This window comes from Anolis carolinensis, chromosome 1, assembly GCF_035594765.1.
Source record: "Anolis carolinensis isolate JA03-04 chromosome 1, rAnoCar3.1.pri, whole genome shotgun sequence".
In the NCBI taxonomy this organism is placed as follows: Eukaryota; Metazoa; Chordata; class Lepidosauria; order Squamata; family Dactyloidae; genus Anolis; species Anolis carolinensis.
In genome coordinates, this window is record NC_085841.1 from 113444002 (window position 1) to 113465814 (window position 21813).

At 38.2% G+C, this 21813-nt stretch overlaps 1 protein-coding gene across 5 annotated transcripts in view; it reads left to right on the forward strand.

Annotated features, from left to right (window-relative positions):
• map3k7 (mitogen-activated protein kinase kinase kinase 7) overlaps window positions 1–19924 on the forward strand; it is a 55230-nt gene extending 35306 nt beyond the window's left edge. For 3 of the 5 annotated variants that reach the window (XM_062980689.1, XM_062980701.1, XM_062980707.1), the window contains 5 exons: window positions 5869–5936; window positions 9068–9182; window positions 12450–12511; window positions 14371–14486; window positions 19063–19924. In XM_062980689.1, coding sequence (XP_062836759.1) covers window positions 5869–5936; window positions 9068–9182; window positions 12450–12511; window positions 14371–14486; window positions 19063–19243 — 542 coding nt within the window. In that variant the 3' untranslated portion in view covers window positions 19244–19924. The remainder of the gene's footprint in view (window positions 1–5868; window positions 5937–9067; window positions 9183–12449; window positions 12512–14370; window positions 14487–19062) is intronic. The other 2 variants (XM_016997281.2, XM_062980705.1) reach the window with 1 other exon arrangement.
• Window positions 19925–21813: the final 1889 nt, after the last annotated feature.

Here is a 21813-nt window from a genome sequence, read left to right on the forward strand (position 1 = left end):
AATCTCACGGTTCCCCAGTTTTAACCACTATATTAGGTACATATTGCATATAGTTGCTTCTATTGTCGTTAGAAAAAGTAGGAGGACCCAAAAATCAGACTAGCATGCCCTTTACCTTATCCTCATAGTGGATAGGGCATAGGCCCCTGGTGGCACAGTGTTAAAGTGCTGAGCTGCTGAACTTGCGGACCGAAAGGTGCCAGGTTCAAATCCCGGGAGCAGAATGAGTGCCCACTGTTAGCCTCAGCTCCTGCCAACCTAGCAGTTCGAAAATATGCAAATGTGAGTAGATCAATAGGTACCACTCCGGTGGGAAGGTAACGGCACTCCATGTAGTCATGCCGGCCACACGACCTTGGAGGTGTCTATGGACAACGCCGGCTCTTCGGCTTAGAAATGGAGATGAGCACCAACCCCCAGAGTCGGTCACGACTGGACTTAACGCCAGGGGAAACCTTTACCTTTACTTTACATGGATAGGAGAAGAAGGAAAAGAAACATGTTTCCTTCTCTTCCTATCCATTTACCTATCCACTCCTTTTAGGATCATAACCTATAATCATTCAAAACCTATAACTTTTCAATAAATAGAAATGATGTCTATGGAGTAATTAATGTTCTCCATAAGACTGTCACTGTAGACTTGTCAGTTGAAGCATCCTTGATGCATAGTCTTTATATAGTACTAATTTCTAGCCAGACAACTGAGCACATTTCATGTACCAATGACTTCAGAGAGTTTTATCCACATCCTGAATAAAATATGAAAACAATGTGAGACAGTATGTTAGGATGTGGTGAAGGAAGCTTTGAAAGGAATTCTAAATAGGCAAGACGTAATGCCACTTGGCTAGAATACAAGTGCCAACACCCTTACTCTTGCCCAAGTGATAAGGAATTTCAGACAAGTGGTTTGATACTTCTCGGTGCATCCTCAAGAACAATGGTGTTCTGAAACATTTTAAATACAGTAGAGTCTCACTTATCCAACATAAACGGGCCGACAGAACGTTGGATAAGCGAATATGTTGGATAATAAGGAGGCATTAAGGAAAAGCCTATTAAACATCAAATTAGTTTATGATTTTACAAATTAAGCACCAAAACAGCATGTTATACAACAAATTTGACAGAAAAAGTAGTTCAATACGCAATTACTGTATTTACGAATTTAGCACCAAAATATCACGATGTATTGAAAACATTGACTACAAAAATGCGTTGGATAATCCAGAACGTTGGATAAGCGAGTGTTGGATAAGTGAGACTCTACTGTAGTAGCAAAGCTATTTTCTCTTAAACACTTGTAAGCTAGATCTAACCACTTCAGATGAATAAAAAATCAATATGAAATTTATGTTTTCTGATTAGTCTAATATTTGAATATTTGATAGATATTCATATCAGAAAATTTGACTCTAAAAATCTCAGTAGCCATTTGTAAATTTGGATTGTGTGATACAAGATTGGGTTTATATTGGCTTTTGAGGCCATTTTGGATACACAAAGGCAGAAAGGTGAACAGGGAAGTTTCTCAAAGTATATTCTTTTGCTGCATTGGAAGCAAATTCTGAAATTCCCCTGAATTCCCCTTTCCGGCAGGATGGGTGGCTGGTTTTTCACATCTGGGAATCAATTTGAGGCATAGGGCTATAATAACAATACTCTGGCATGCTTCTAGATAGAAGAACAGAAGTAACCTGGTAATCTTTAGAGACTTGTAGTAGCCATCAAGACCAAATGCGATGCAACAGTACATTTGAAAACCCTGGATGCTGGATCAGCCTCACATGGCAACCTATTTGGATTCCCTCAACCTTTTTGGAGGCAACCAGGAGTCCCAAATGCCCAGTGGCACCAAATAATGCTTCAGCACTGTTGGGCAGCCATCATACAGGACCCCCACCCCCCGGTGTGTCATGGCTGTCCCCAGCTGCAACACCTACCTGCCAAGGTCTTCCACACTCTGTCTGAGGTCCGCCAGAGCTCCTGCTCACTGAGAGAGCTGAGCACACTCTCCCATCCCACTCAGTGAGTGGACACTGGCTGATGTCAGGCAGAGTGCCCACAAGACGGTAAGTGGGATGTTGCAGCTGGGGAAAGCTGTGACATGGGAAGAGGAGACGACAGGGGACTGCCATCCCATGTCCCTGCGCCAGCAAATTCCAAAGAACGCAGTATGGCAGTCAAGACAGTTGCCACCAGTTTCAGCTATCTTGACTGCTCCTAATTTGGGGAAGAACCTGAATTCTGGCCCAAATTAGCTTAACCTAGAGCAAGGCTTTGCCCCAGGTTAAGCCAGATCAACCCTGTAGGGCATTTAACCCCCACAAGGCTGATCCGCACACAAACCAACCTAAGTGGTCAGTGTAGATGTGCCCAGAAGAAGTAGATTATAATCCACTAAGGTTCATTGTAGGCTAAAATAGATTAGTTTTAACGTCACTAAAGGAGTCCTTTTTTCCAGCTGTTCTAGAATACATCATTTACTAATATCAGAAAATATAATGCCAGAATTCAAATATAAAGTTTTTTTGCTAAGCCTTATGTTCTGATCATGCACCAATAATAGCAAGTTGGGGTCAGAAATAAAAAGAACTAAAAACACAATTTGGAATCTTAACAGAACTATTCTTGTCAACAGTTATTTAATTGGGGGGGGGAGCAGGAATGAAACAATATATGAAAAACTTTTGTGAACTGAATACTAGATCTAATTGTTATTCAGGCCTCCTTTGGGATGCTATGAAAGCAGTTGTTAGGATATATGAAAGATTCAATGGTTTAAAAAATGTAAACAACACCTAAGGAAAAAGAATGGACGAAAGAAAATTAGCACCCGTTCCATCACCTCTTTGTCTTTCTTACATCATTAAAAAAAAAAACAAAGGGACAAAAATCAGCACTCTCAGTAGAAAAGTGGCTAAATGGGATGTGGTTCATAGCACTTTCAGAAAAAATTAACATACAGACTAAACTGAGACAGAAAATATGTATGAGAGTATGTTACTATTACAAAGATACTTCAGATACGTGTGACTGACCAGGATAAGGTTGATGAATTCAGGAACTGGAGAAGGAGAAGACAAAAAATTAAATTATGAAAATTGTATAGGAAGAGGAAATTATACATATCAGAATTAAAATTGCTTAAAAAAAGGGAAGAAATGATAATTGAAACCTAGTAAAGAATGTATGGCCTCTGCAACACTTTTGTACAGTTTTCATAACTAGATCATTCTGCTGTTTGCATTCTAGGCAAACAGCTGAACAACAATTTAATTTATCAAACAGTAGATGCATATTAGCTAGAAGATATGTGGTTTTGTCGCAGGTGCTAATATAATTCCAGGAGCAATGAGTATTTATTGATATTCTGCTGCTTTGACTGTGCTTGAGCTGCTTGCCATGTGCCTGTAATAATTTACAGCAACAAAGATGCTTAGCCTAAAAGCTTGCCTTAACCTCTTGCTGCTGATTGAAGGGTTCTTGCTTAAAACACTCCTGCTGAGCACAACCTTCTTGAATTTGGGGGGGTGGGGAGGAATATACATGTTCACATTTACTTCTACCCCACCCTGATTATTTTAACTTTTTAGTGGGCCACTGTATAATGTTTCAGCAACACATGTGCTGGGTTCTTTAGATTCATAAATGTTGCTAATCTGAAAGGAGAATGTGTATTCCAGATATTTTTTCTAGTTTATTTCAGCTGAGCTAATTTTAGAATGGAGCAGTTGAATGAAACGTGCACATAATTCTTAAGTCAGTCATGGGTGGTTCATCTATGAAGAATTGCAGAAGATGTGGACCAACTGCCCAAATCTGTTAATGAATGGTGTTTATCCTAAATGTCCCAACTAATGTTCAGTTAACATCCCTTTTGTGTCAGACTGCTGCACAACTGAGCTGATCACTTGGGTAGTTCTTTGGAGGTTTATGCAGTTGATCCCTTATGTTTTGCAGTACTTTGCAACTTGTATTTTTCAGAAATTCACCTGAAATTTGGAACCACTTTCAAAGTACATTATCAGCATTAATATTTTCTGCCTTGAGCACTATTTGGTGGAAAGACAGTATACTAATTTTGTAAAAAAAAAAATTATTTATTTATTTATTTGTTTGTTTACAGTATTTATATTCCACCCTTCTCACCCCGAAGGGGACTCTGGGCGGATCACAATGTACATATACATGGCAAACATTCAATGCCATACGACATACAGACAGAGACAGAGACATCAAGGCTTAGATGAAATTGACACATTTTCAAAGTCTGCTCAGGTTCTGAAACACACTTAAAGTATATGATGCCACTTTTGTATTTTAAGGACTTTGGATTTTGTGAAATACAAGTTAAATACAGTGTGTACACTATAGACTACTTATTGAAAAGCAAAAGGAGTTGAATTTGATGGCATAATAAGCAGAAGACAGCTTGTTCAACCAATTTTTACTTCTCTGCTCCTTTTCCTGTACTATCTGAACATCCTCTTTGGGGTGTCAGGGACCTTCCTGAATTTTGAGGGCTACATAATATGATTGTATAGGATCGGTACAAATTCCATTTTAATAAATTCCCACATTCCACTTAACCTTATTTCTTGGTAAGTTTTTGAGTGATATAGATAGCTGCAGAGTGAAAAAGGAAAAGAAAGATCGTGTTAAGGAAGAAGATATGCAGAATATTTCTGTTCAACCTGCTTATGTCTCCACTCCTTTACTTATATCCCATTTAATTTATATACATATTAGAAGCATACAGCATCTAAACATTCCTGGGTGACTTTTATTCATCCTTTAAAAAGCTGTACACAAGGAGTTGAAACCCCTGATTACTGGCAAGCGACATGTCATAAAAACCCTGAATGATGAATTGAGGGACCCTGGATGTTTGTGCATGTGCTTGTCATTGTTGGAGTGCCTGCTGTAAGTGTTATCCGTAGTCTGGTGTTGGTTTTGAAGTTATGTAATGCAGCTTTCAAAGACAAAGAATCCTGGGTATTGTGTCAGCTGTTAATTGCCACAAGTTGAAGTTTCCTTCTGGAAGGCTGATCTCTCATCTCAGGAGCAGTCTAAACAATGAGGCACTGTAATAACACTGCTTGAAAAAAAAATCCAGCAGACCAAAATACAGCCTTCTATTTTAAAATAGAATAGATTGCAGATTTGAACTATATTTTGATTATTCCTTTTGGTAGCCATCAGTAACTTTTAAAAACAAGTTTGTCCAAGTGTTGTGCTGTAGCCAAAGGAAGATCTTTTTGAAAAGAATGGCAACTTTATTTACAGTGTACTTGATTATCGAAAGTGATGCAATAATATAACTAGAGCAGAAATTAGAATTTGATCATTCTTAGGATGGAAGGTACAAAGACCATTTTTAGGTCAGCCCTGTCATTTCCTCATTTCATTGATTAACCCAAAGCAGTGGCAACACGTTATCTCAGTAGTCTTGCTCTTAAAATCTCCATAACGTAACCTCCTTGAAATAGATATCATCATGCCAGCCCCTGATCTCCCCCCCTCCCCCCCAATGCTAAACTGGCTAAAGCAATGTGACAGAAGATGGTGAAGGAAAGTGCAGAAGCTATTCATGGGATAGGAGTGGTTATTGTATTAAGATATGCTTTCTGTTGACACGCCAGCATGCAGGGTGTTCTTTTTTTTCTTCCTTTTTTTTAAACTTAAAACTTCGCAGCTGTCTCTGTGCTCCCTTACCCCCTCCTCCTACTCCATATACAAACATACTCTTTCTTTCCCTGTCGTTGGATCGGTACAAATTCCAAGCTCTTTCTGCAGCAGTTGCACCCTTCTTGTTTGAGTGCATTTCAGTTTTGTTTTGTTTTTTTCGCTCTCCTTCACCAGCAGGCAACGGACAACAGAGGCGCAGATCTATTCAAGATCTTAGTGTGGCTGGAACAGACTCTAACCAGGTAAAAAAAAAGGAGGGGGGACTACATTTTGATACATTCAGAGAAAGTTCATTCAAAGATGTCTAAAGTTTTAAGCAGAGACTTGTGTGAATTGATTCCTTTCAGGTGGGATATCACACCATCCGAATTGTAAGAGCCCATTCTCTTAATCCAAATACTTGAACTATACCATTAACATTTAAATGTGTGGCATGTGGCTACATAGGTTCCCTTCCATAGCTTTGAATTTTATTCAGGACACTTTATTTAGCACCCCATCCCCCAACAAGCTTCAGAATGATATATCTTTTTCTCTGGTCAGTTCCTTTGCTTATCTTTTGCTGAAGCATAATCCTGGTATATTTAGTTATGGATGAAACCACTGGTAGTGGCTTCCAGGTGAATAAAATGAATAAAACTAGTTTTATTATGGCTATCCTTTGGAAATAACTGGTAGGTGCTAATTGTGTATGTATTTATAATTGAATTTTTATTTTAAGTAAATGGTTGTGCTATGTGATACTTTGACTTTCAAGTATGCAAACCTTTAAAGTGCATCTCTAAAAGTTGTTCACTGAAGTAAGCCTTGGTGAATTCAATAAGATTTACGCACAAGTAAATGTACATAAGAGTGCACATTTTCCATTTTCATCTCATACTACTAAATATTTCAGTGTGGATGTCAATTTAATAGTTGAAACACATATAGATGCTCAAATTTACCAAGGCTTTACCTAGTAGTACAAATTCATAGACCAGACACATTGATGTGTGCATAACCAGGTAATTATATTGATGGTTCATAGTGAAAGCATTGGAAGCAATGGGAAAATAAAGCTGTCGTGTTCTACTTTACAGTAACAATCTATGTTCCTGCATGGAAGGGGTTGAATTGGATAGCCTTTATGATCTCTTCCAACTCTATGGTTCTATTATTCTGTGTTTTGGTACCCTATATACTATTAGTACCATTAATAATAGTGTCTACATATTGATAGAAATGTTTTGAGGGTTTTCATGAAACTTTTTTCTTTTTTTCCTTTTATTATATACGCACACATATATACACATAGAAATATACAATCTTTGATATTCCACCATCAGAATACAAGTATTTTTCCCCATTCCCACCACCTCCCCATTCCCACCCATGAACCCCCACCCCTGACTTTTCTTTACGTAATATGAAGGTACAGGAATACTGTTGAATATTTATAACTCAGTATGATCAAGCATGCAATCATTTCCCTTTATTTGACCAGCTATTCTATTATAACTCAGAATCTTATTAATCTTATACATAGCCATCTCTCTGAGTTTTATGAAACTTCTGAGCACTTCATTGATTTATTCCATCACACATTACAGATTTGAATTAGGAATAAAATTTCAATTCCCTTTTGAGGAAAAATAACCTCACAAACTCATAAAAACACATGCATATGCACAGGTGCATGCAGTATAATTGCTGTATCCATAGAATCATGATACATGGTAACACTTATTCACAGTATGATTTATTCAGTTATTCACTTAGGGCAGTGGTTCTCAACATGTGGATCCCACATGTTTTGACCTTACACTCCTAGAAATCCTAACAGCTGGTAAACTGGCTGGAATTTCTGGGAGTTGTAGGCCAAAACATCTGAGGACCCACAGGTTTAGAACCATTGACTTAGGGCCTCCTGTATAAGATAACACCCTCTTCGGCATTCCTTTGTCATCCATTCAGTTGAAAATAATAGAGTTTGCTCTTATCCATGGTTTCACATATACACTCAAGGTCCAGGAATGTATCCCTCGCAGATACAGGTGCACTGTGTGTGTGTAATCCTCTATACACCTTAATAGAGGGCAGTTACAAGTTGATTTGTTTCAACCACCACTTTGTTATTGCTATGAACCCATTTTGCTGGGGCTCTATGTACATAATAGAATCACTGCCCTTCTAGGAGCAAAATAGGAACCACAGTAGTTGCAAGAGAAACCATAGTTTCATAGCAATAGTGACAGCCACTCCCATAGAAACTTTAGCATCAGTCATAATTTTCAATTCAGATATCCCCATTGCATGGAAAACATAATTTCTCAATATTCAAGTATTGTAAAAAAAATTATAAGATTATAAGATATCTTAATGGAACCCATCTCCACATTTCTACAAACATATATTGAAATCTATAATGACTTGTCATCAACAAGCAAGCAGAAAGGCAGCAATGTCTAGAAACTTCCTAGTTCCTTTCAGATTGCAGTCAAAGTCACCTGGCAGTCCAAGGAGTGCCAATGAGAATGGCTGGCATACAGACCAGTTCCCTTGCTTAGAAAACTGTCTGATGCGATCTTGTCCCAGAAGATCTCTTATTTTGCCCAGCCTGAAATTCCATGCTCATCTTGAGTGCTGACACTATTTTTGCACATGGTCTTGTTTTCATTTATCTGCTACACTAGTACCAAACTTTGAATGCTCAACTAGATGTTCATCCTTCAAAAGTTTAACCTGACATGTATTTTTTTTAAATAGCTGTGATGTTAGGGACTGAACCAGATGGGCACCATAACTCTTTGCCCCACTGTGAGCTGGTCTGAATTAGAAGCAGGTGCACTATCCATTTGTCCATTTGTTATGGAGAGAAAGCTCTGATTGGCCCCAATGAGATCAAGAGGACATTGCTTTCCCATTTCTCCTTTATGACTCCCTTGTTTCTTTGCCTCAACAATCCCTGAGTTGGGATGCAAGCATCTATAGACAAAGGTACCCCAAGTGCAAGAACTGCTCCACCAATTATAATTTGAGGGAAAACAAATATAACACATGTCTATTAGAGCTGAATGTGGCCCCAGACTACTGCATTTATTATCTTGAAATTTTTTCAGAATTGCCTCAAAATGACCCAGCATATTCTCTAGAGATGCAGGAAGGTTTCCAGTGATGGAACTGTCCCCATGTCATCTAGAGGGCATTTGGGGGCAAATGTGTTTTCCTTGTTTTGTTTTGCAAGAGCTGATTTTGGGGGTGGGGGTTACAGCCTGGCATGATCCCCTGTGAGACTAATGTAGTCCTCTAGCCTTTCACAATTGGATTTGCCACGATCTCATTTGAAAGTAGTGTACTTTTAGCGATAACTTCTTTCTAAAATGTTTTGTTACAGGAAAGCAGAAACAGCAGTAGATCATCTAGTCCTAGTGTGAGAATGATCACTACCCCGGGACCAACCTCTGAAAAGCCGGCTCGCAGTCTTCCTTGGACACCTGATGACTCTACAGGTAAACTTCTTGTAGATGTGGGGAGTGGCAGGTGTCATGGTCCATTCCTTTGAGAAATATTGGACAAGCTGTCTGATTTATTTTAACAAGGACAAATAAATATAAATAAGAATTCTGTGTATATGAAATTAGACCCTTAAATGTTAAGTTTTAAATCAATAATAAACAATGTTTGGCACTTGCCCTGCAGCACAATGTAGTGCTGTTGCTCGTTAATAGCTCTTCCTTATTTGTCCAAGACAATAGAATGCAAGAAAAAAAGTTGCAGAATTTTCACCAGCTCCTATGTTTCCATAATGAATGAGCAAGCTGGCAGTAGCTATGTCACCTCCTTGCTTGCCCAACTTTCCTGAGATGGTGATGGGACATAGAAAGAATGCACTCTGAGTGCCCATTGTATTTTAGGCAGACCCACTGATATATCTCCTCTCACCCCCTCAGTTCCTGGAGCTAACTGCCTTAGACTCTATGACTTCCAGTTTTTTGTATAAAAGAAATGTGGAAGGACATCATTTGCAAGTTCTATATACATTCATTAAAGACAAACCTGGAGGAAAGCAGTTCTTACAGTAATGATCATGAATACTGTCCCATAACAGAGTTTTTACAGCTGCAAATATGATGAGACTCACTTGTTTCCTGTGCCTCTAAAATTTGTTTTTGTGTACTTTCAAGACATTTCTGTCAAGTCATGAATTATTGGCAAGATGTTTTCATAGGGGGTTTACCTTTGCCTTCATCAAAGAAAGTGACTTGACCAGTGTCACCCAGTGAGTTTCCATGGCTAAATGGGGATTTGAACCCTAGTCTGCAGCACTCAAGCCACCACATCATGCAGGCTGTCAGCCTCTGAGGAACACAATGTTGTCACCAGTAAAACAAATTAGTATCTTTGTTACTTCACACATCTCTCTAACATGTCCAGCTACAAAACAACATATGTTAGCATATTACATGTAATATACTAGGAATCTCTGGGTCGTTTACTACTTTTTCATGGTCAGCTTCCAGCAAGAGTTTGTCATAGGGTCATGCTGGAAGACCTAGAAATCCCCAGGGAAGTGTTCTCTCAGGGAAAAAAATTGCAATTTCTTTGGCTGTAGTTTTTCATTTTCGCAGGGTTCTGTGCCCCTAAATGTGGCGAATATGGAGGCTGTATTATAATACCCAGAGTTTTTTGAAGATGTATTGAGTTATACATTGCCCGTCTGTATCATTCCCAGAAAATACTTTTTGGTTCAGTATCTAGCTTTTATCTGGGTTAGGTAGATTTGTACCACTACATTTCTGTCATTAAAAAGTATTTTTCATCTCTGGAGAATTTCTGAAAAGGTAGCACATTTGTGTGCAGGCTTTTGCTGTAGATTTGAAACTGTTACTAGCCTCTAACTAATGGGGGGAAAGTCTGGAAACCTATTGTTTAAAAACTCTAGCACCCTAGAAGGGAAGGACATAAGAGAAGTCAGATAAAGCTTTCTTTCTCCTTATATGAAAGCTGTGTCCTTTTGCAGTTACCTGAGAGCATTTACATCCTGAGGATGTTTACATAGGACATTTAAGATCCTGCATATTTTAGAATTAACATTTTAAAAATCAATGTATTAAATCCCTATGAGCAATTTGACAAGGTATTAAGAGCAAAATGATCAGGTTTGCAGATGACACCAAACTGGGAGGGATAGCTAATACTCCAGAAGACAGGAGCAGAATCCAAAACGGTCTTAACAGATTAGAGAGACGGGCTGAGACTGGATGGCCATTTGTTAGGGGTGCTTTGAATGTCATTTTCCTGCTTCTTGGCAGGGGGTTGGACTGGATGGCCCATGAGGTCTCTTCCAACTCTTATGATTCTATGAGCATTACAAATTTCAACCACAATTTGTTGAATTAGAAATAAAGCAATATATAGATTTATTTCAGGCATTATTTTCAAATTTAGTTCAGTAAATTGAAAAAAAATAGTGGTCCATAGATGGTTCATAAAACTTAAATTCATGTCCTCAATTAATCAATTTTGAGGTTTAATTTCTTACAACCATAGGTCACCACAATGTGATATCAAATATCAAAGTAGTTATATAAATAACTAATAACAGAGTTAAAACATAACAGAATGTCTAGTTCCATTTCTTATACTACAAAGCTTATAAGTAAGAATAAAATACACAAAATAAAACTTTAGGAATTGTAAGACTTAAAACTTTTGAGAGGGCTTATTATAACTTTGCCATGCTTTCACTGATGCCATTAAGAAATGTGTAACTCTTCCAGATTATTGAAAATAAAAAATCTATTTTTTGGCAGAAGGACCAATTATTTTTAATAAGCAGCAATAGATAGCGTATTTCTCCACAAGTTATATTGTATCACTGACAATTCGGACTGTATTTCTGCTGAATTAAGCATTATTAATAGATACTGAACAGTTTCAAATTTTCCTGTTGCTCTTTCTTGTATTTCATTTGAAAAATACATTTCTCAGAGAGAGCTATTGGTCACAGTTTGTTTAGCCAGGAACGTATTGATAAACTCCGGGATTGCTCCCTTTTAGCTATTTTTGCACTAGCAACAAAATTCGTAACAGATTTTTTACATAGTAAATGTTTGTTGTCTTCTTAAAAAATGGAATACACCAAAAACTCCTCCATGACTTGTCTGATTAGTCATTTGAGATAGATTAATACCTGCATCTAGAAGGATTTAACATGTGTACAGTTGTGCTGCATATGCCATAAAGGCTATTATCCTTTAAAGGCATATCCTTCAGCAATGCAGCAATACATTTGCATAGAATTTAGATAATTGGGTGGGATACCTGGGTAGATTCCTTTGAGGGCCATTTGTATTATAGAAGCTGAGATGGATTTAAATGGGAAGAATGGCCGCTTTTTTTACTATTTTGTTTTTGACAATTCAAACTATGCACTGCCATATATTGATGCTAAAACCCTTTTTTATAATGCCCTTTATATGTCAGTGTTTCTTTTAAACATCGAGCCTCATATTTGGCTGGTACTTCGTCTCTCTCCACAGAGTAATTCTTGCAAAGAAAACAATGTTGTTGGGCTTTTGCAAATATGTATCCAACTGGTTCTGAATGTTCCTATTTTATCGTCTGGTTGACTGATTGTCAACTGTTCTTTATGAAACAAGCCCTGATTGTCACCAGTCTGCAAAATTCTGTTTCCTCAGAGTGAGTGGGTGAGAATTGGGGTCATCCCAAAATGACCAATATGTAAACCTGAGAATATCTATATTTTTCTACAGATACCAACGGGTCTGATAATTCTATCCCAATGGCATATCTTACATTAGATCACCAGTTGCAGGTAAATCATTATTATGATTTCCTTATATATGATCAATATATATGTTTTAGGTGTTCTGTTTGTTTACATATGTGATACAACCCTGATTTGCATAGCTTTGCCTATATGAGTACACTTGCAATTTACTGACCACGTGTTGAGAACTATAGAAACGGTATTCTCTGTTTTTATGTTTGAATTGAATGGTGTTGCTGTTTTGATACAACAGATTAGAATGCTAATTATTTATGCATTAACATAGTGACAGAAGAGCATCTTGCTAACTATGGCCTCTCATCCAACTCACAGTTTTAAAAGTGTCATCAAAAGCATTGGTACCTCTCGATCATTCAGCTTGGATCAGCACAAATGTCCCCAGGAACCAATCTGCCTATCAGGGATTCTTTTCTAATGGATAGCACAAGTTCATATAGTAGGGGAGTTTTTGCTAACAAGTGTTCATCCTATGGATTATCAAATAATAATAGTTATTGCTTGGGATGAACTTGTTTGCTTTTTTTTAATCCACCCAGAAAAACTAGTTTGTTTGTTTATTTATTTATTTATTTATTTATTTACAGTATTTATATTCCGCCCTTCTCACCCCGAAGGGGACTCAGGGCGGATCACAATGTACATATATATGGCAAACATTCAGTGCCATTAAACAAACAACACAGACAGACAGACAGACACAGAGGCTATTTAACTTCCCAGCTTCTGGTTTTGTGAGGGTATGCTTGAGGAGGAGCTGCTGCTTCATCATCCACTGTGACGACGAGTCCTTTTGATGGTGTACTTCCTCATCCAGCATGCAGGCTGCTGGACATTTTTTATGGTGTTGTAAATCAGTTAAATTAGCCTCCCCGCATAAGCGGTCCTTACATTTTCCTACTTGACAGATGCAACTGTCTTTGGGGTTGCTTAGGTCAACAACAAGCAGGGCTATTTTTTATTTTAATTGTCGGGTGCTCACTTCGACACGGGCTGGCCTCGAACTCATGAGCTCTTGGTCATAGTGATTTATTACAGCTGGCTACAAACCAGCCTGTGCCACAGCCCGGCCCCTTGTCTAAATAAATTACAAATCCACCCAGTAATACTTTAAATCCAGCCAGTAACATGTTATCTAAATAGATTCCAAATGCTAAAAGTATAAAATACTTTTATTTTATTTTATTTGAATATTATTTTTAAATGCTTTAACCAGTAGGATTTTATGTTCTGAAGTGCAAACCAGTTTCCGCCCCAAAATCAAAAGTTGAAAGCTACATTGAAATAGTATGGCAACCATTTGGTGAAGCATCTTATCCAAGAAAGGGATTATAGTCAGCAGTTCTCCACTTTTGGATTCAATTAGCTCTCATCCAATGCTTGGGCTGTGCTTGTTCAACCTAATTTCTCCATGTTCTATATCAAATGAGATTAGTCCTGCTGAATTCCAGATTAATCCATAAAGCCAGACATTAAAAATAAGTAGACAGTGGGAATCCAATATGGTCATACTTGGGGTGATATGGTGCAGAAGGATAGCCAATTGCTCATTGCCCTCCAATCTCAGACAAGAAATGAAAGTACTTATGGGGAGCTATTGAATGATATATACCTAGTTATGTTGTATAGCATATCTTCATTAATTTGTTAGATTTAGCTGTATTAATAGCAGTTCATGAAAGAACTAAACTGAAGTTTGGCCATTTGTTGACTTTTATTTGGGTTGGTCTGTCTCCAGGTCTTCCTCATCAGATTCTTTTTTTTTCTTGTTGAATGGTACCTCTTAATATTCATTTTGCTTTCTTGTTAGTTTTTTAATTTGTGTGTTTACAAATCTGTGTATATCTTTAGATAGTGAAAGTTAACGTATCTGATTTTATTTTCAGCCTCTTGCACCATGTCCAAACTCAAAAGAATCTATGGCTGTGTTTGAACAGCACTGTAAAATGGCACAGGAATATATGAAAGTTCAGACAGAAATAGCATTGCTGTTACAGAGAAAGTAAGTTGAAAAATATGTTCTGTTATCATGGGTAGATAATACTTATCCCGATGGTGTATGACATAACAAAGTAACTACTTCAGAAGTGACTGTCAGCATTGATTCACAAATATCAGCATTTTCATATTTCTAGCCATATTTCTTTTTATGACTAAATAGAAACAAGTGGAATATCCCTAGAGGAATTGATTTCATCAGCTACTGTCACGACCCAGGCAGCAGAGCACCAATAACCATACACAGAAGCCAGAATCTATCTAATATCTTTATTAAGGAAATATATAAAGTTAATAAAAGCAAGCGTATGAATTAGTCCAGGAGTAGACCTTTCAGGAAAGGTCAAAATTAGTCCAAAGAAACAATGTCCAATATGAAATATTAAGGTCCAAAGTTGTAATCCAATAACCGAAACACTCACTTGCCAAGCAAGTGAGGGGAGATGACAAGGTCCTTTAGTCCATGAACTTGAGCAAGGCTAGGAAATAACTTGATTCTTGAAACACAAGGCTTGATTCAAGGCAACAAGGAAACGAGGAGCAAGAATAGGATCCGTGGAATTACTTGGCGAGGTCCGGAAAACAAGGCAAGATCCGGAGAGTAAAACAAGGCTGGAAACGAAGGCTTGAAATCGGGAACAAGGCTTGAAACAGGAACGAGGCTTGGAAACGGAGTAGCTGTCCACACACGCTACTCCGGTAGCTGACGAATTGACTCCGCAAGATCCCTTTGTGGGTAAAACACCTAAATAGGGTCCCGTTTTCCCGCCAAAGAGCAGTTCTCTGGAGAACCAGAAACGAAAGCTATTCTCTGAGTCCAGATGTGTGACTCCTTAAAGTTTCCCATGGAAAGCAGACTTAATCAGCTGAATGCTTAGCAGCTATCCTCGCACTCCTGCGAGAGGCCGCTTGAACTCCCCTCTGTTGTTTACAAAACTCATGGCGAGAAAACGTAGGAGATTTAGGTTCAGGGCTTGTTTGACAGACTTCTGGAAGACAAATCTCTTGCAGGTGCAAGGTTTCCAAATCTGGCTGGGAAAGTTCCAATTCTGACTGAAACGGTGAAAAACCCAAGTTTTCCTCTTCATCTAGCACCACAGTGCCAGGAACGGGACTACATGGCCCATGACTCATCACAGCTACCCCTAGACTGTGGAATGACCTGCTAGAAGGGCTTCAACAGCTAAATGAGCTGTCACAATTTCAATCACAATTAAAAAGCTATCTCTTCCCGCAAGCCTACCCAGTCAATTTTAAACTATGCATTTTAAATTTACATTTTATTAGTATTTGTGTTTCAATCTTTATTCTGTTTTTAATATAAATATTTTTATGGTTGTTTGTTTTATCTATATATTTTGAGCCATGAAGAGAGGTGTATAAAAACAAAGCATCATCATTATTATCTTTGTTACTGTTATTATTTTCTTGTATAAGGGCTAAAATATTATGATAAGAGCAAGAACCACTATGTATTTGTCCCCAACTGGAGCCAACCCATCATATCACTGGGATTTACATAAATGTTGGCTAAATTAATGGGTATAAGTTTTGCCCATATGTTCTTATTTTGCATCATGTACTAAGCTTAAACAATGTTCTCCTCTAATACCATGTAATTACAAATACAGTAGAGTCTCACTTATCCAACATAAACGGGCCAGCAGAACGTTGGATAAGCGAGTATGTTGGATAATAAGGAGGGATTTAGGAAAAGCCTATTAAACATCAAATTAGATTATGATTTTACAAATTAAGCACCAAAACATCATGTTATACAACAAATTTGACAGAATAAGTAGTTCAATATGCAGTAATGCTATGTAGTAATTACTGTATTTACGAATTTAGCACCAAAATATCATGATGTATTGAAAACATTGACTACAAAAATGCGTTGGATAATCCAGAATGTTGGATAAGCAAGTGTTGGATAAGTGAGACTCTACTGTACCACCTGTTACAGCAGTAAGCAAACCTTTCTGCTGAGACTTTTAAGTAAATGTTGTGGGTTCATGTGCTGGTAGATCCTGGGGGTCCCTTTTAACTCTGTAATTCTAAGTTGCTACATGTCACCTGTGGCCATCGCCATTTGGCAGTCCTGCGGTGAGACTCGAAACTAGATAAGCACAATCTGCCATCCTTTTCCCAATTTCTGTTTCTGGTTGTTGCATCAGGGCAGGCAGTGCAATCTTTCTGTGCCCAACACAATGACCAATCTTTCCTGGCTTTAGCATGCCACTTCAGTTCACCTTCCTCTGAGTGTATCAAGGACTGTTTACTGACCAGTCCTGGACAAAAAAGTTGAGGTTGATGTATTGCCCTTTTCTGGTAAATGTGCTTCTCAGCCTCCTTGTATTGAAAAAGACATTAAACCTGCAAGTTACCGGTAGTAGTTGGTTCTCTGAAAGTTGATCTTCAAGCCTTTTTGGGGAGTTGCATTCAGTAAAATGGGGCGTGTGAGGGAGACATACTGTGTTTAGGCCACATGTAGTCTCCCCCAACAAAAATCTTGGGACGTGAGGAGTGATCACCCTGATAAACAAGGGCCTACATTTGGTTTTAGTCCTGATTACAGAAGATCCATTAAATTTACCTACATGCTGACTCTACATCAGTAGATTTAATGGGTCTACATTTGAGACTAACCAATGAAATGCAAGCCAAGACATGGATCCCTGTACACCATTTTGAAATCAGAATTACGCCAATTTTTCTGGTGCCAGGGAAAGGATGTGCTCTCATCTAGGTTTTATTAGATAGTTCTGTATCTCTATCCCTTAATCTTGGAAAGTTGTCCATCCCTTCTGAAAAAGAAGTGCAGGCACTACTCGGAATGCATCTTTGAGGCCTGGGAGAGTCCATTGACAAAATAATTATCTGAAAATGTGCTTGGGATATTTGGTCATCTAAAATTAGAGTCCAGGAGTGTTTTGAATGCTTACTTCATCAATTAAGTGAAATGACAGTTGTGAAAGAAATAGTCTGTGTGACTCTTGCCTCTGCTATTTTAGCTAAAGTTCATCTCTACATAGAACATGAGCTGTTTTTAGAATGGTTAAAGTTGACAAAACCTAATCTTTGAATCCAGGATAAACTTCTAGTATATATTTAGTTAGATCAGGTGTTTTTTTTATTTTATTTGGGAGGGGGGTTGCTAATTTTTTGAGGTTGTAAAAGAAGTTCAGTAGTGACATGGCAATGGCATCAGAGATTTGCTCACCTACTTAAGAAGAAAAAAGTATTATACTATTGTGTTATAACTGTCCTTGTTAAATTCTGATCACTCCTGTCTGTTAGTAATATGTAGTTTCATCCCCAGCTTCTATCCCAAGCATGGCAACCAGCAGGTGGCCGAAATGGAGAAATTAACATGTCTACTAAAAGAAGGGACATTGAAAACCTTTTCAAAAGACTGGAAATCTTTTATTCATTTTTTTGCATGAAGAAGAGAAGGGTGTTCCAATTCTGAGTTTTGAAGAATAAATTAAAGGTTTTTTTGTTGTTGTAACATGAGAAAAGAACTAGCATAAAGAGGTCTAGATGGCACTAGCTTTCTTTGTGACTAGATTGGGATAAACCAGATGTCATCTATCTTTCCTTTCCCTTTTTTTAAAAAAGAGAAGGGTGTATAAAAAGAAAAGGTGAAGTAATGTTTCATGGAAGTGAAGTGTATATAAGTATGAGCACCAACAGAAACTAAGTGTAAGCAAGATGTTGTGATGTTGAAACAGTAAAAAGAGAATTATGGGATTTGAAGTCCAAAACACCTGGAGAGCTGAAGTTCACCCATGCCTGTCTATCCCATCATGTGATTCACTGTTCCTGCTTTTGCTGCCAGAGGCCAGGAAATTTGTGGTAGGATGTCACATTATTCAGGCGCTCGAAACTATACATTGAGAGGAGATATGGGAAGAAAATTAAACAGGTGACTCCAGGGGCAAGCACAAGTTTGCCATTATGTTTAGTTTGTCCTTGTTAAGATGCCACTGGAACTTGCTCATTACTTAGTATTTCCAAGTTCAGATTCACATCACACTATATAGATAGCAGCACTGGAATTACCCAAAGGATGTTCAAGCCTGTTGAGATAATCTTCTGACTGGGGTGAGTTAGTAAATAAATAGTAAATAAATAAATAGTAAATAAATAAATACATCTTATGAATTCCTCAGTGTTGCTGTAGCATGGGACTGGGCTGTTGAGGGGGAGTCTAGTCAGATCACTAACAATGCATTGGATATTGTTGTTGTTTTGTTCCTTCAAGTTGTTACCAGCTTACAGTTACCCTAAGGCAAACTTATCATGGGGTTTTCTTATGTGTATTTGAACCATTTCATTCAGGGTGAAGAGGCTTCATCCTGGATCTTATCAGAAGTACAGTAGGGGAGCATTGAGTGCTTTTTATTGAATTAAGACAGTATTTTAATTGTTTTTAATATTTGAAAAATTTCAGTTTGTGATATGGAGAGCCCACTGTATGTGATCAGGTCACGGTGTGACTCAACAGATAATTGTTTTTTTATTAGAATGAACAATTTTTGTCTAGATTCTCACATTATTTTTTCAATTCAATTTAGGCAGGAACTAATAGCAGAACTGGACCAGGATGAAAAAGACCAGCAAAATACATCACGTCTGGTACAAGAACATAAAAAGCTTTTAGATGAAAATAAAAGCCTTTCCACATACTACCAGCAATGCAAAAAACAGTTAGAGGTCATCCGAAATCAGCAACAAAAACGTCAAGGGACATCATGATTCACTGGGACTTTGCATTGACAGTGATACACAGAAAAACTTTACTTTTTTAATTATCCCATAATATGACAACTTCTGAGTGTTTCCTATTGGTGTGTGCTGAATATGTAGACATACCTGCTGCTCTTCCAGCATCAGTTCAGTATCCTTTTTATTTGGGTAAACATTGAAGTTTTTGAAAATGGTAAGAGGAGCTACATGAATCAGCTGCAGCACTAAATGTAAAGCAAAATGCAATGAACTCTGGCTGTTTGCATGCCTCTTGTGTGATGGCTACCCTACCAAAAGTAATTCAGTGGCTGCTAAATTGTAAGATCTTTTGGTATTAATGCAATAAGAGCAATGTAGAGCGCCCCCTCCCTAATTTTTAGATTTTTTTCTCTCACCTGGATCTGTTTGTAGGCATTTGTTATTTCCAAGGACTCCACTGATTTTACACCAGGCTCAAGAAGCAATGCTGGCTAAACAGTGTATTCTTTGGAATGGTTCCATCTTTCACATTAAAAACAAGACTTCTCAGCTGACGCCGCCATCACTAGTCAAATGCTTGATCACCTTGCATCTTGTAATTACAAAATCATGTATTTTTCTTTACTTGGAGGGTTGAGGAATGGGTAGGGTATAGTAAACAAGGTTATCAAGCCCTTATGTGCAAATAGAGGATAAAATTTCATTAAGTCAGATGGTGCTGATTCATGTTATTTAATCATGTATGAACTGAATTTCTGTCGACCTACAAGTCAAACCAGACATTGGAACTTCCTGATACAGCGAAGAGAAACTTGCTGCAGCTCCATCCTGATCCTTCCTGTTCTGTAGCATATTCCATTTTCAGAGCTACCACTGCCAGCAAGACTCATGGTGCGTTTGGAGGAAGGAGTGAAATAATAAGATGTTCAGACCAATAGTGAGAGGTGATGGAAAGAACTGGCAGGCTTCAGGTTTCCTGGCCCTGTCGCTAAAATACATATGTATTCAGATTGCAAGCAGACAACCCTGATTCCTCTTTTGGAAGATATCACTAATCAGAATGTGTCTATACCAATATTCTGCACTAGCTATTTTATAATGTATGTGTAACTAACTAGTATCTCCTGATTGAGCCCCCTTCCTGGCCATCTTAAAAGTCAGCAGACAATTTGGACAAAAGAGGTCCATTCAGCTTCTGATCAGTACACAAGTAAGAAAACATTTCCAGTTCCTCCCATCAGCAAGCAAAGCTATGACAAAGAATTGCCACAGAGGTTCTGCTTCTGATTGTTGCAGCTTTGCTTGCTTATGGGAGACAGAAATGCCATCCACCTTGTGCCCTACTTGGAGGCTGATGGTCTACTTGTTCAATTCAGCTGCTGGCTCTTAAGGCACTTTGCATTTATGTAGTCTTATGGTAAGACTATGCATATTACTAAATACAGAGCAGTTACAGATCTAGATTAAATCTAGATTACATTTTTATCTTATCAAGCGAAACGTGGGTACAGTTGTACTGTATTTAAAAAGACAAAGTTGAAAACTTGGCATTATACTAAATGTCCTTTGACCAGTAGATGGCCACTTTGAGTTCCTCTGGTGTCACTGTGAGAAGGTCCTCCATTGTGCATGTGGCAGGGCTCAGGTTGCATTGAACTAGGTGGTCTGTGATTTGCTCTTCTCCACACTCACATGTCATAGACTTCACTTTGTGGACCCATTTCTTAAGGTTGGCTCTGCATCTCGTGGTGCCAGAGTGCAGTCTGTTCAGCACCTTCCAGGTCTGTGTGCCCAGGAGGGAGTCTATCATTTGGTATCGGCCATAGCTTGAGGTTCCGAGTTTTAGCCTGACACTTTTGGACTCTCGCTTGCTGAGGTGTTCCTGCATGTGTCTCTTTAGATTTTAGAAAACTATTTCTTGATTTACGGCATTGGCATGCTGGTTGATATCCGAACAGAGGATGGGCCGAAAGTGTCACTGCCTGGATTCTTTCATTATTGTCTGCTACTTCCCAGTGGATGTCAAGTGGTGCAATACAGGCTAAACATAATTTCTCCAGTGGTGTGAGGCATAGACATCCTGTGATAATGCGGCATGTGTCATTTAGAGCCACATCCACTGTTTTAACGTGGTGAGATGTGTTCCACACTGAGCATGCATACTAAGCAGCAGACTAGCAAAGTGCAAGGGCAGATGTCTTTACTGTATCTGGTTGTGATCCCCAGGCATGTAGCATTGCAGCATGTAAATTACAAATACCTAAGTGCAACATTGAATAGTAGCAATTTCAAATCATGTCATAATCGTAGTGCTAGGTTTTTGAAAATGCGTCATAGTCTGCATCCATTTAAGGTTGGATCCACAACCAAACAGTGGGTTCAGCCATGATTACGGACTTGTTTTCTACTCATATTACTCTCATAGAATAGTAGACCTCCATAGACTTACCATATTATACCTATCAACCAGCCCAATTTTTAAAATTTGCTTTCTGTGTTTCTGGGAGCTACTGTTTAAACATTTTGGAATGAAATTATGAAATAGAAGATCAGAGTTGAAAAGCTATTTGAGTAGACTCTGCCACACAAAATGCCTGCTC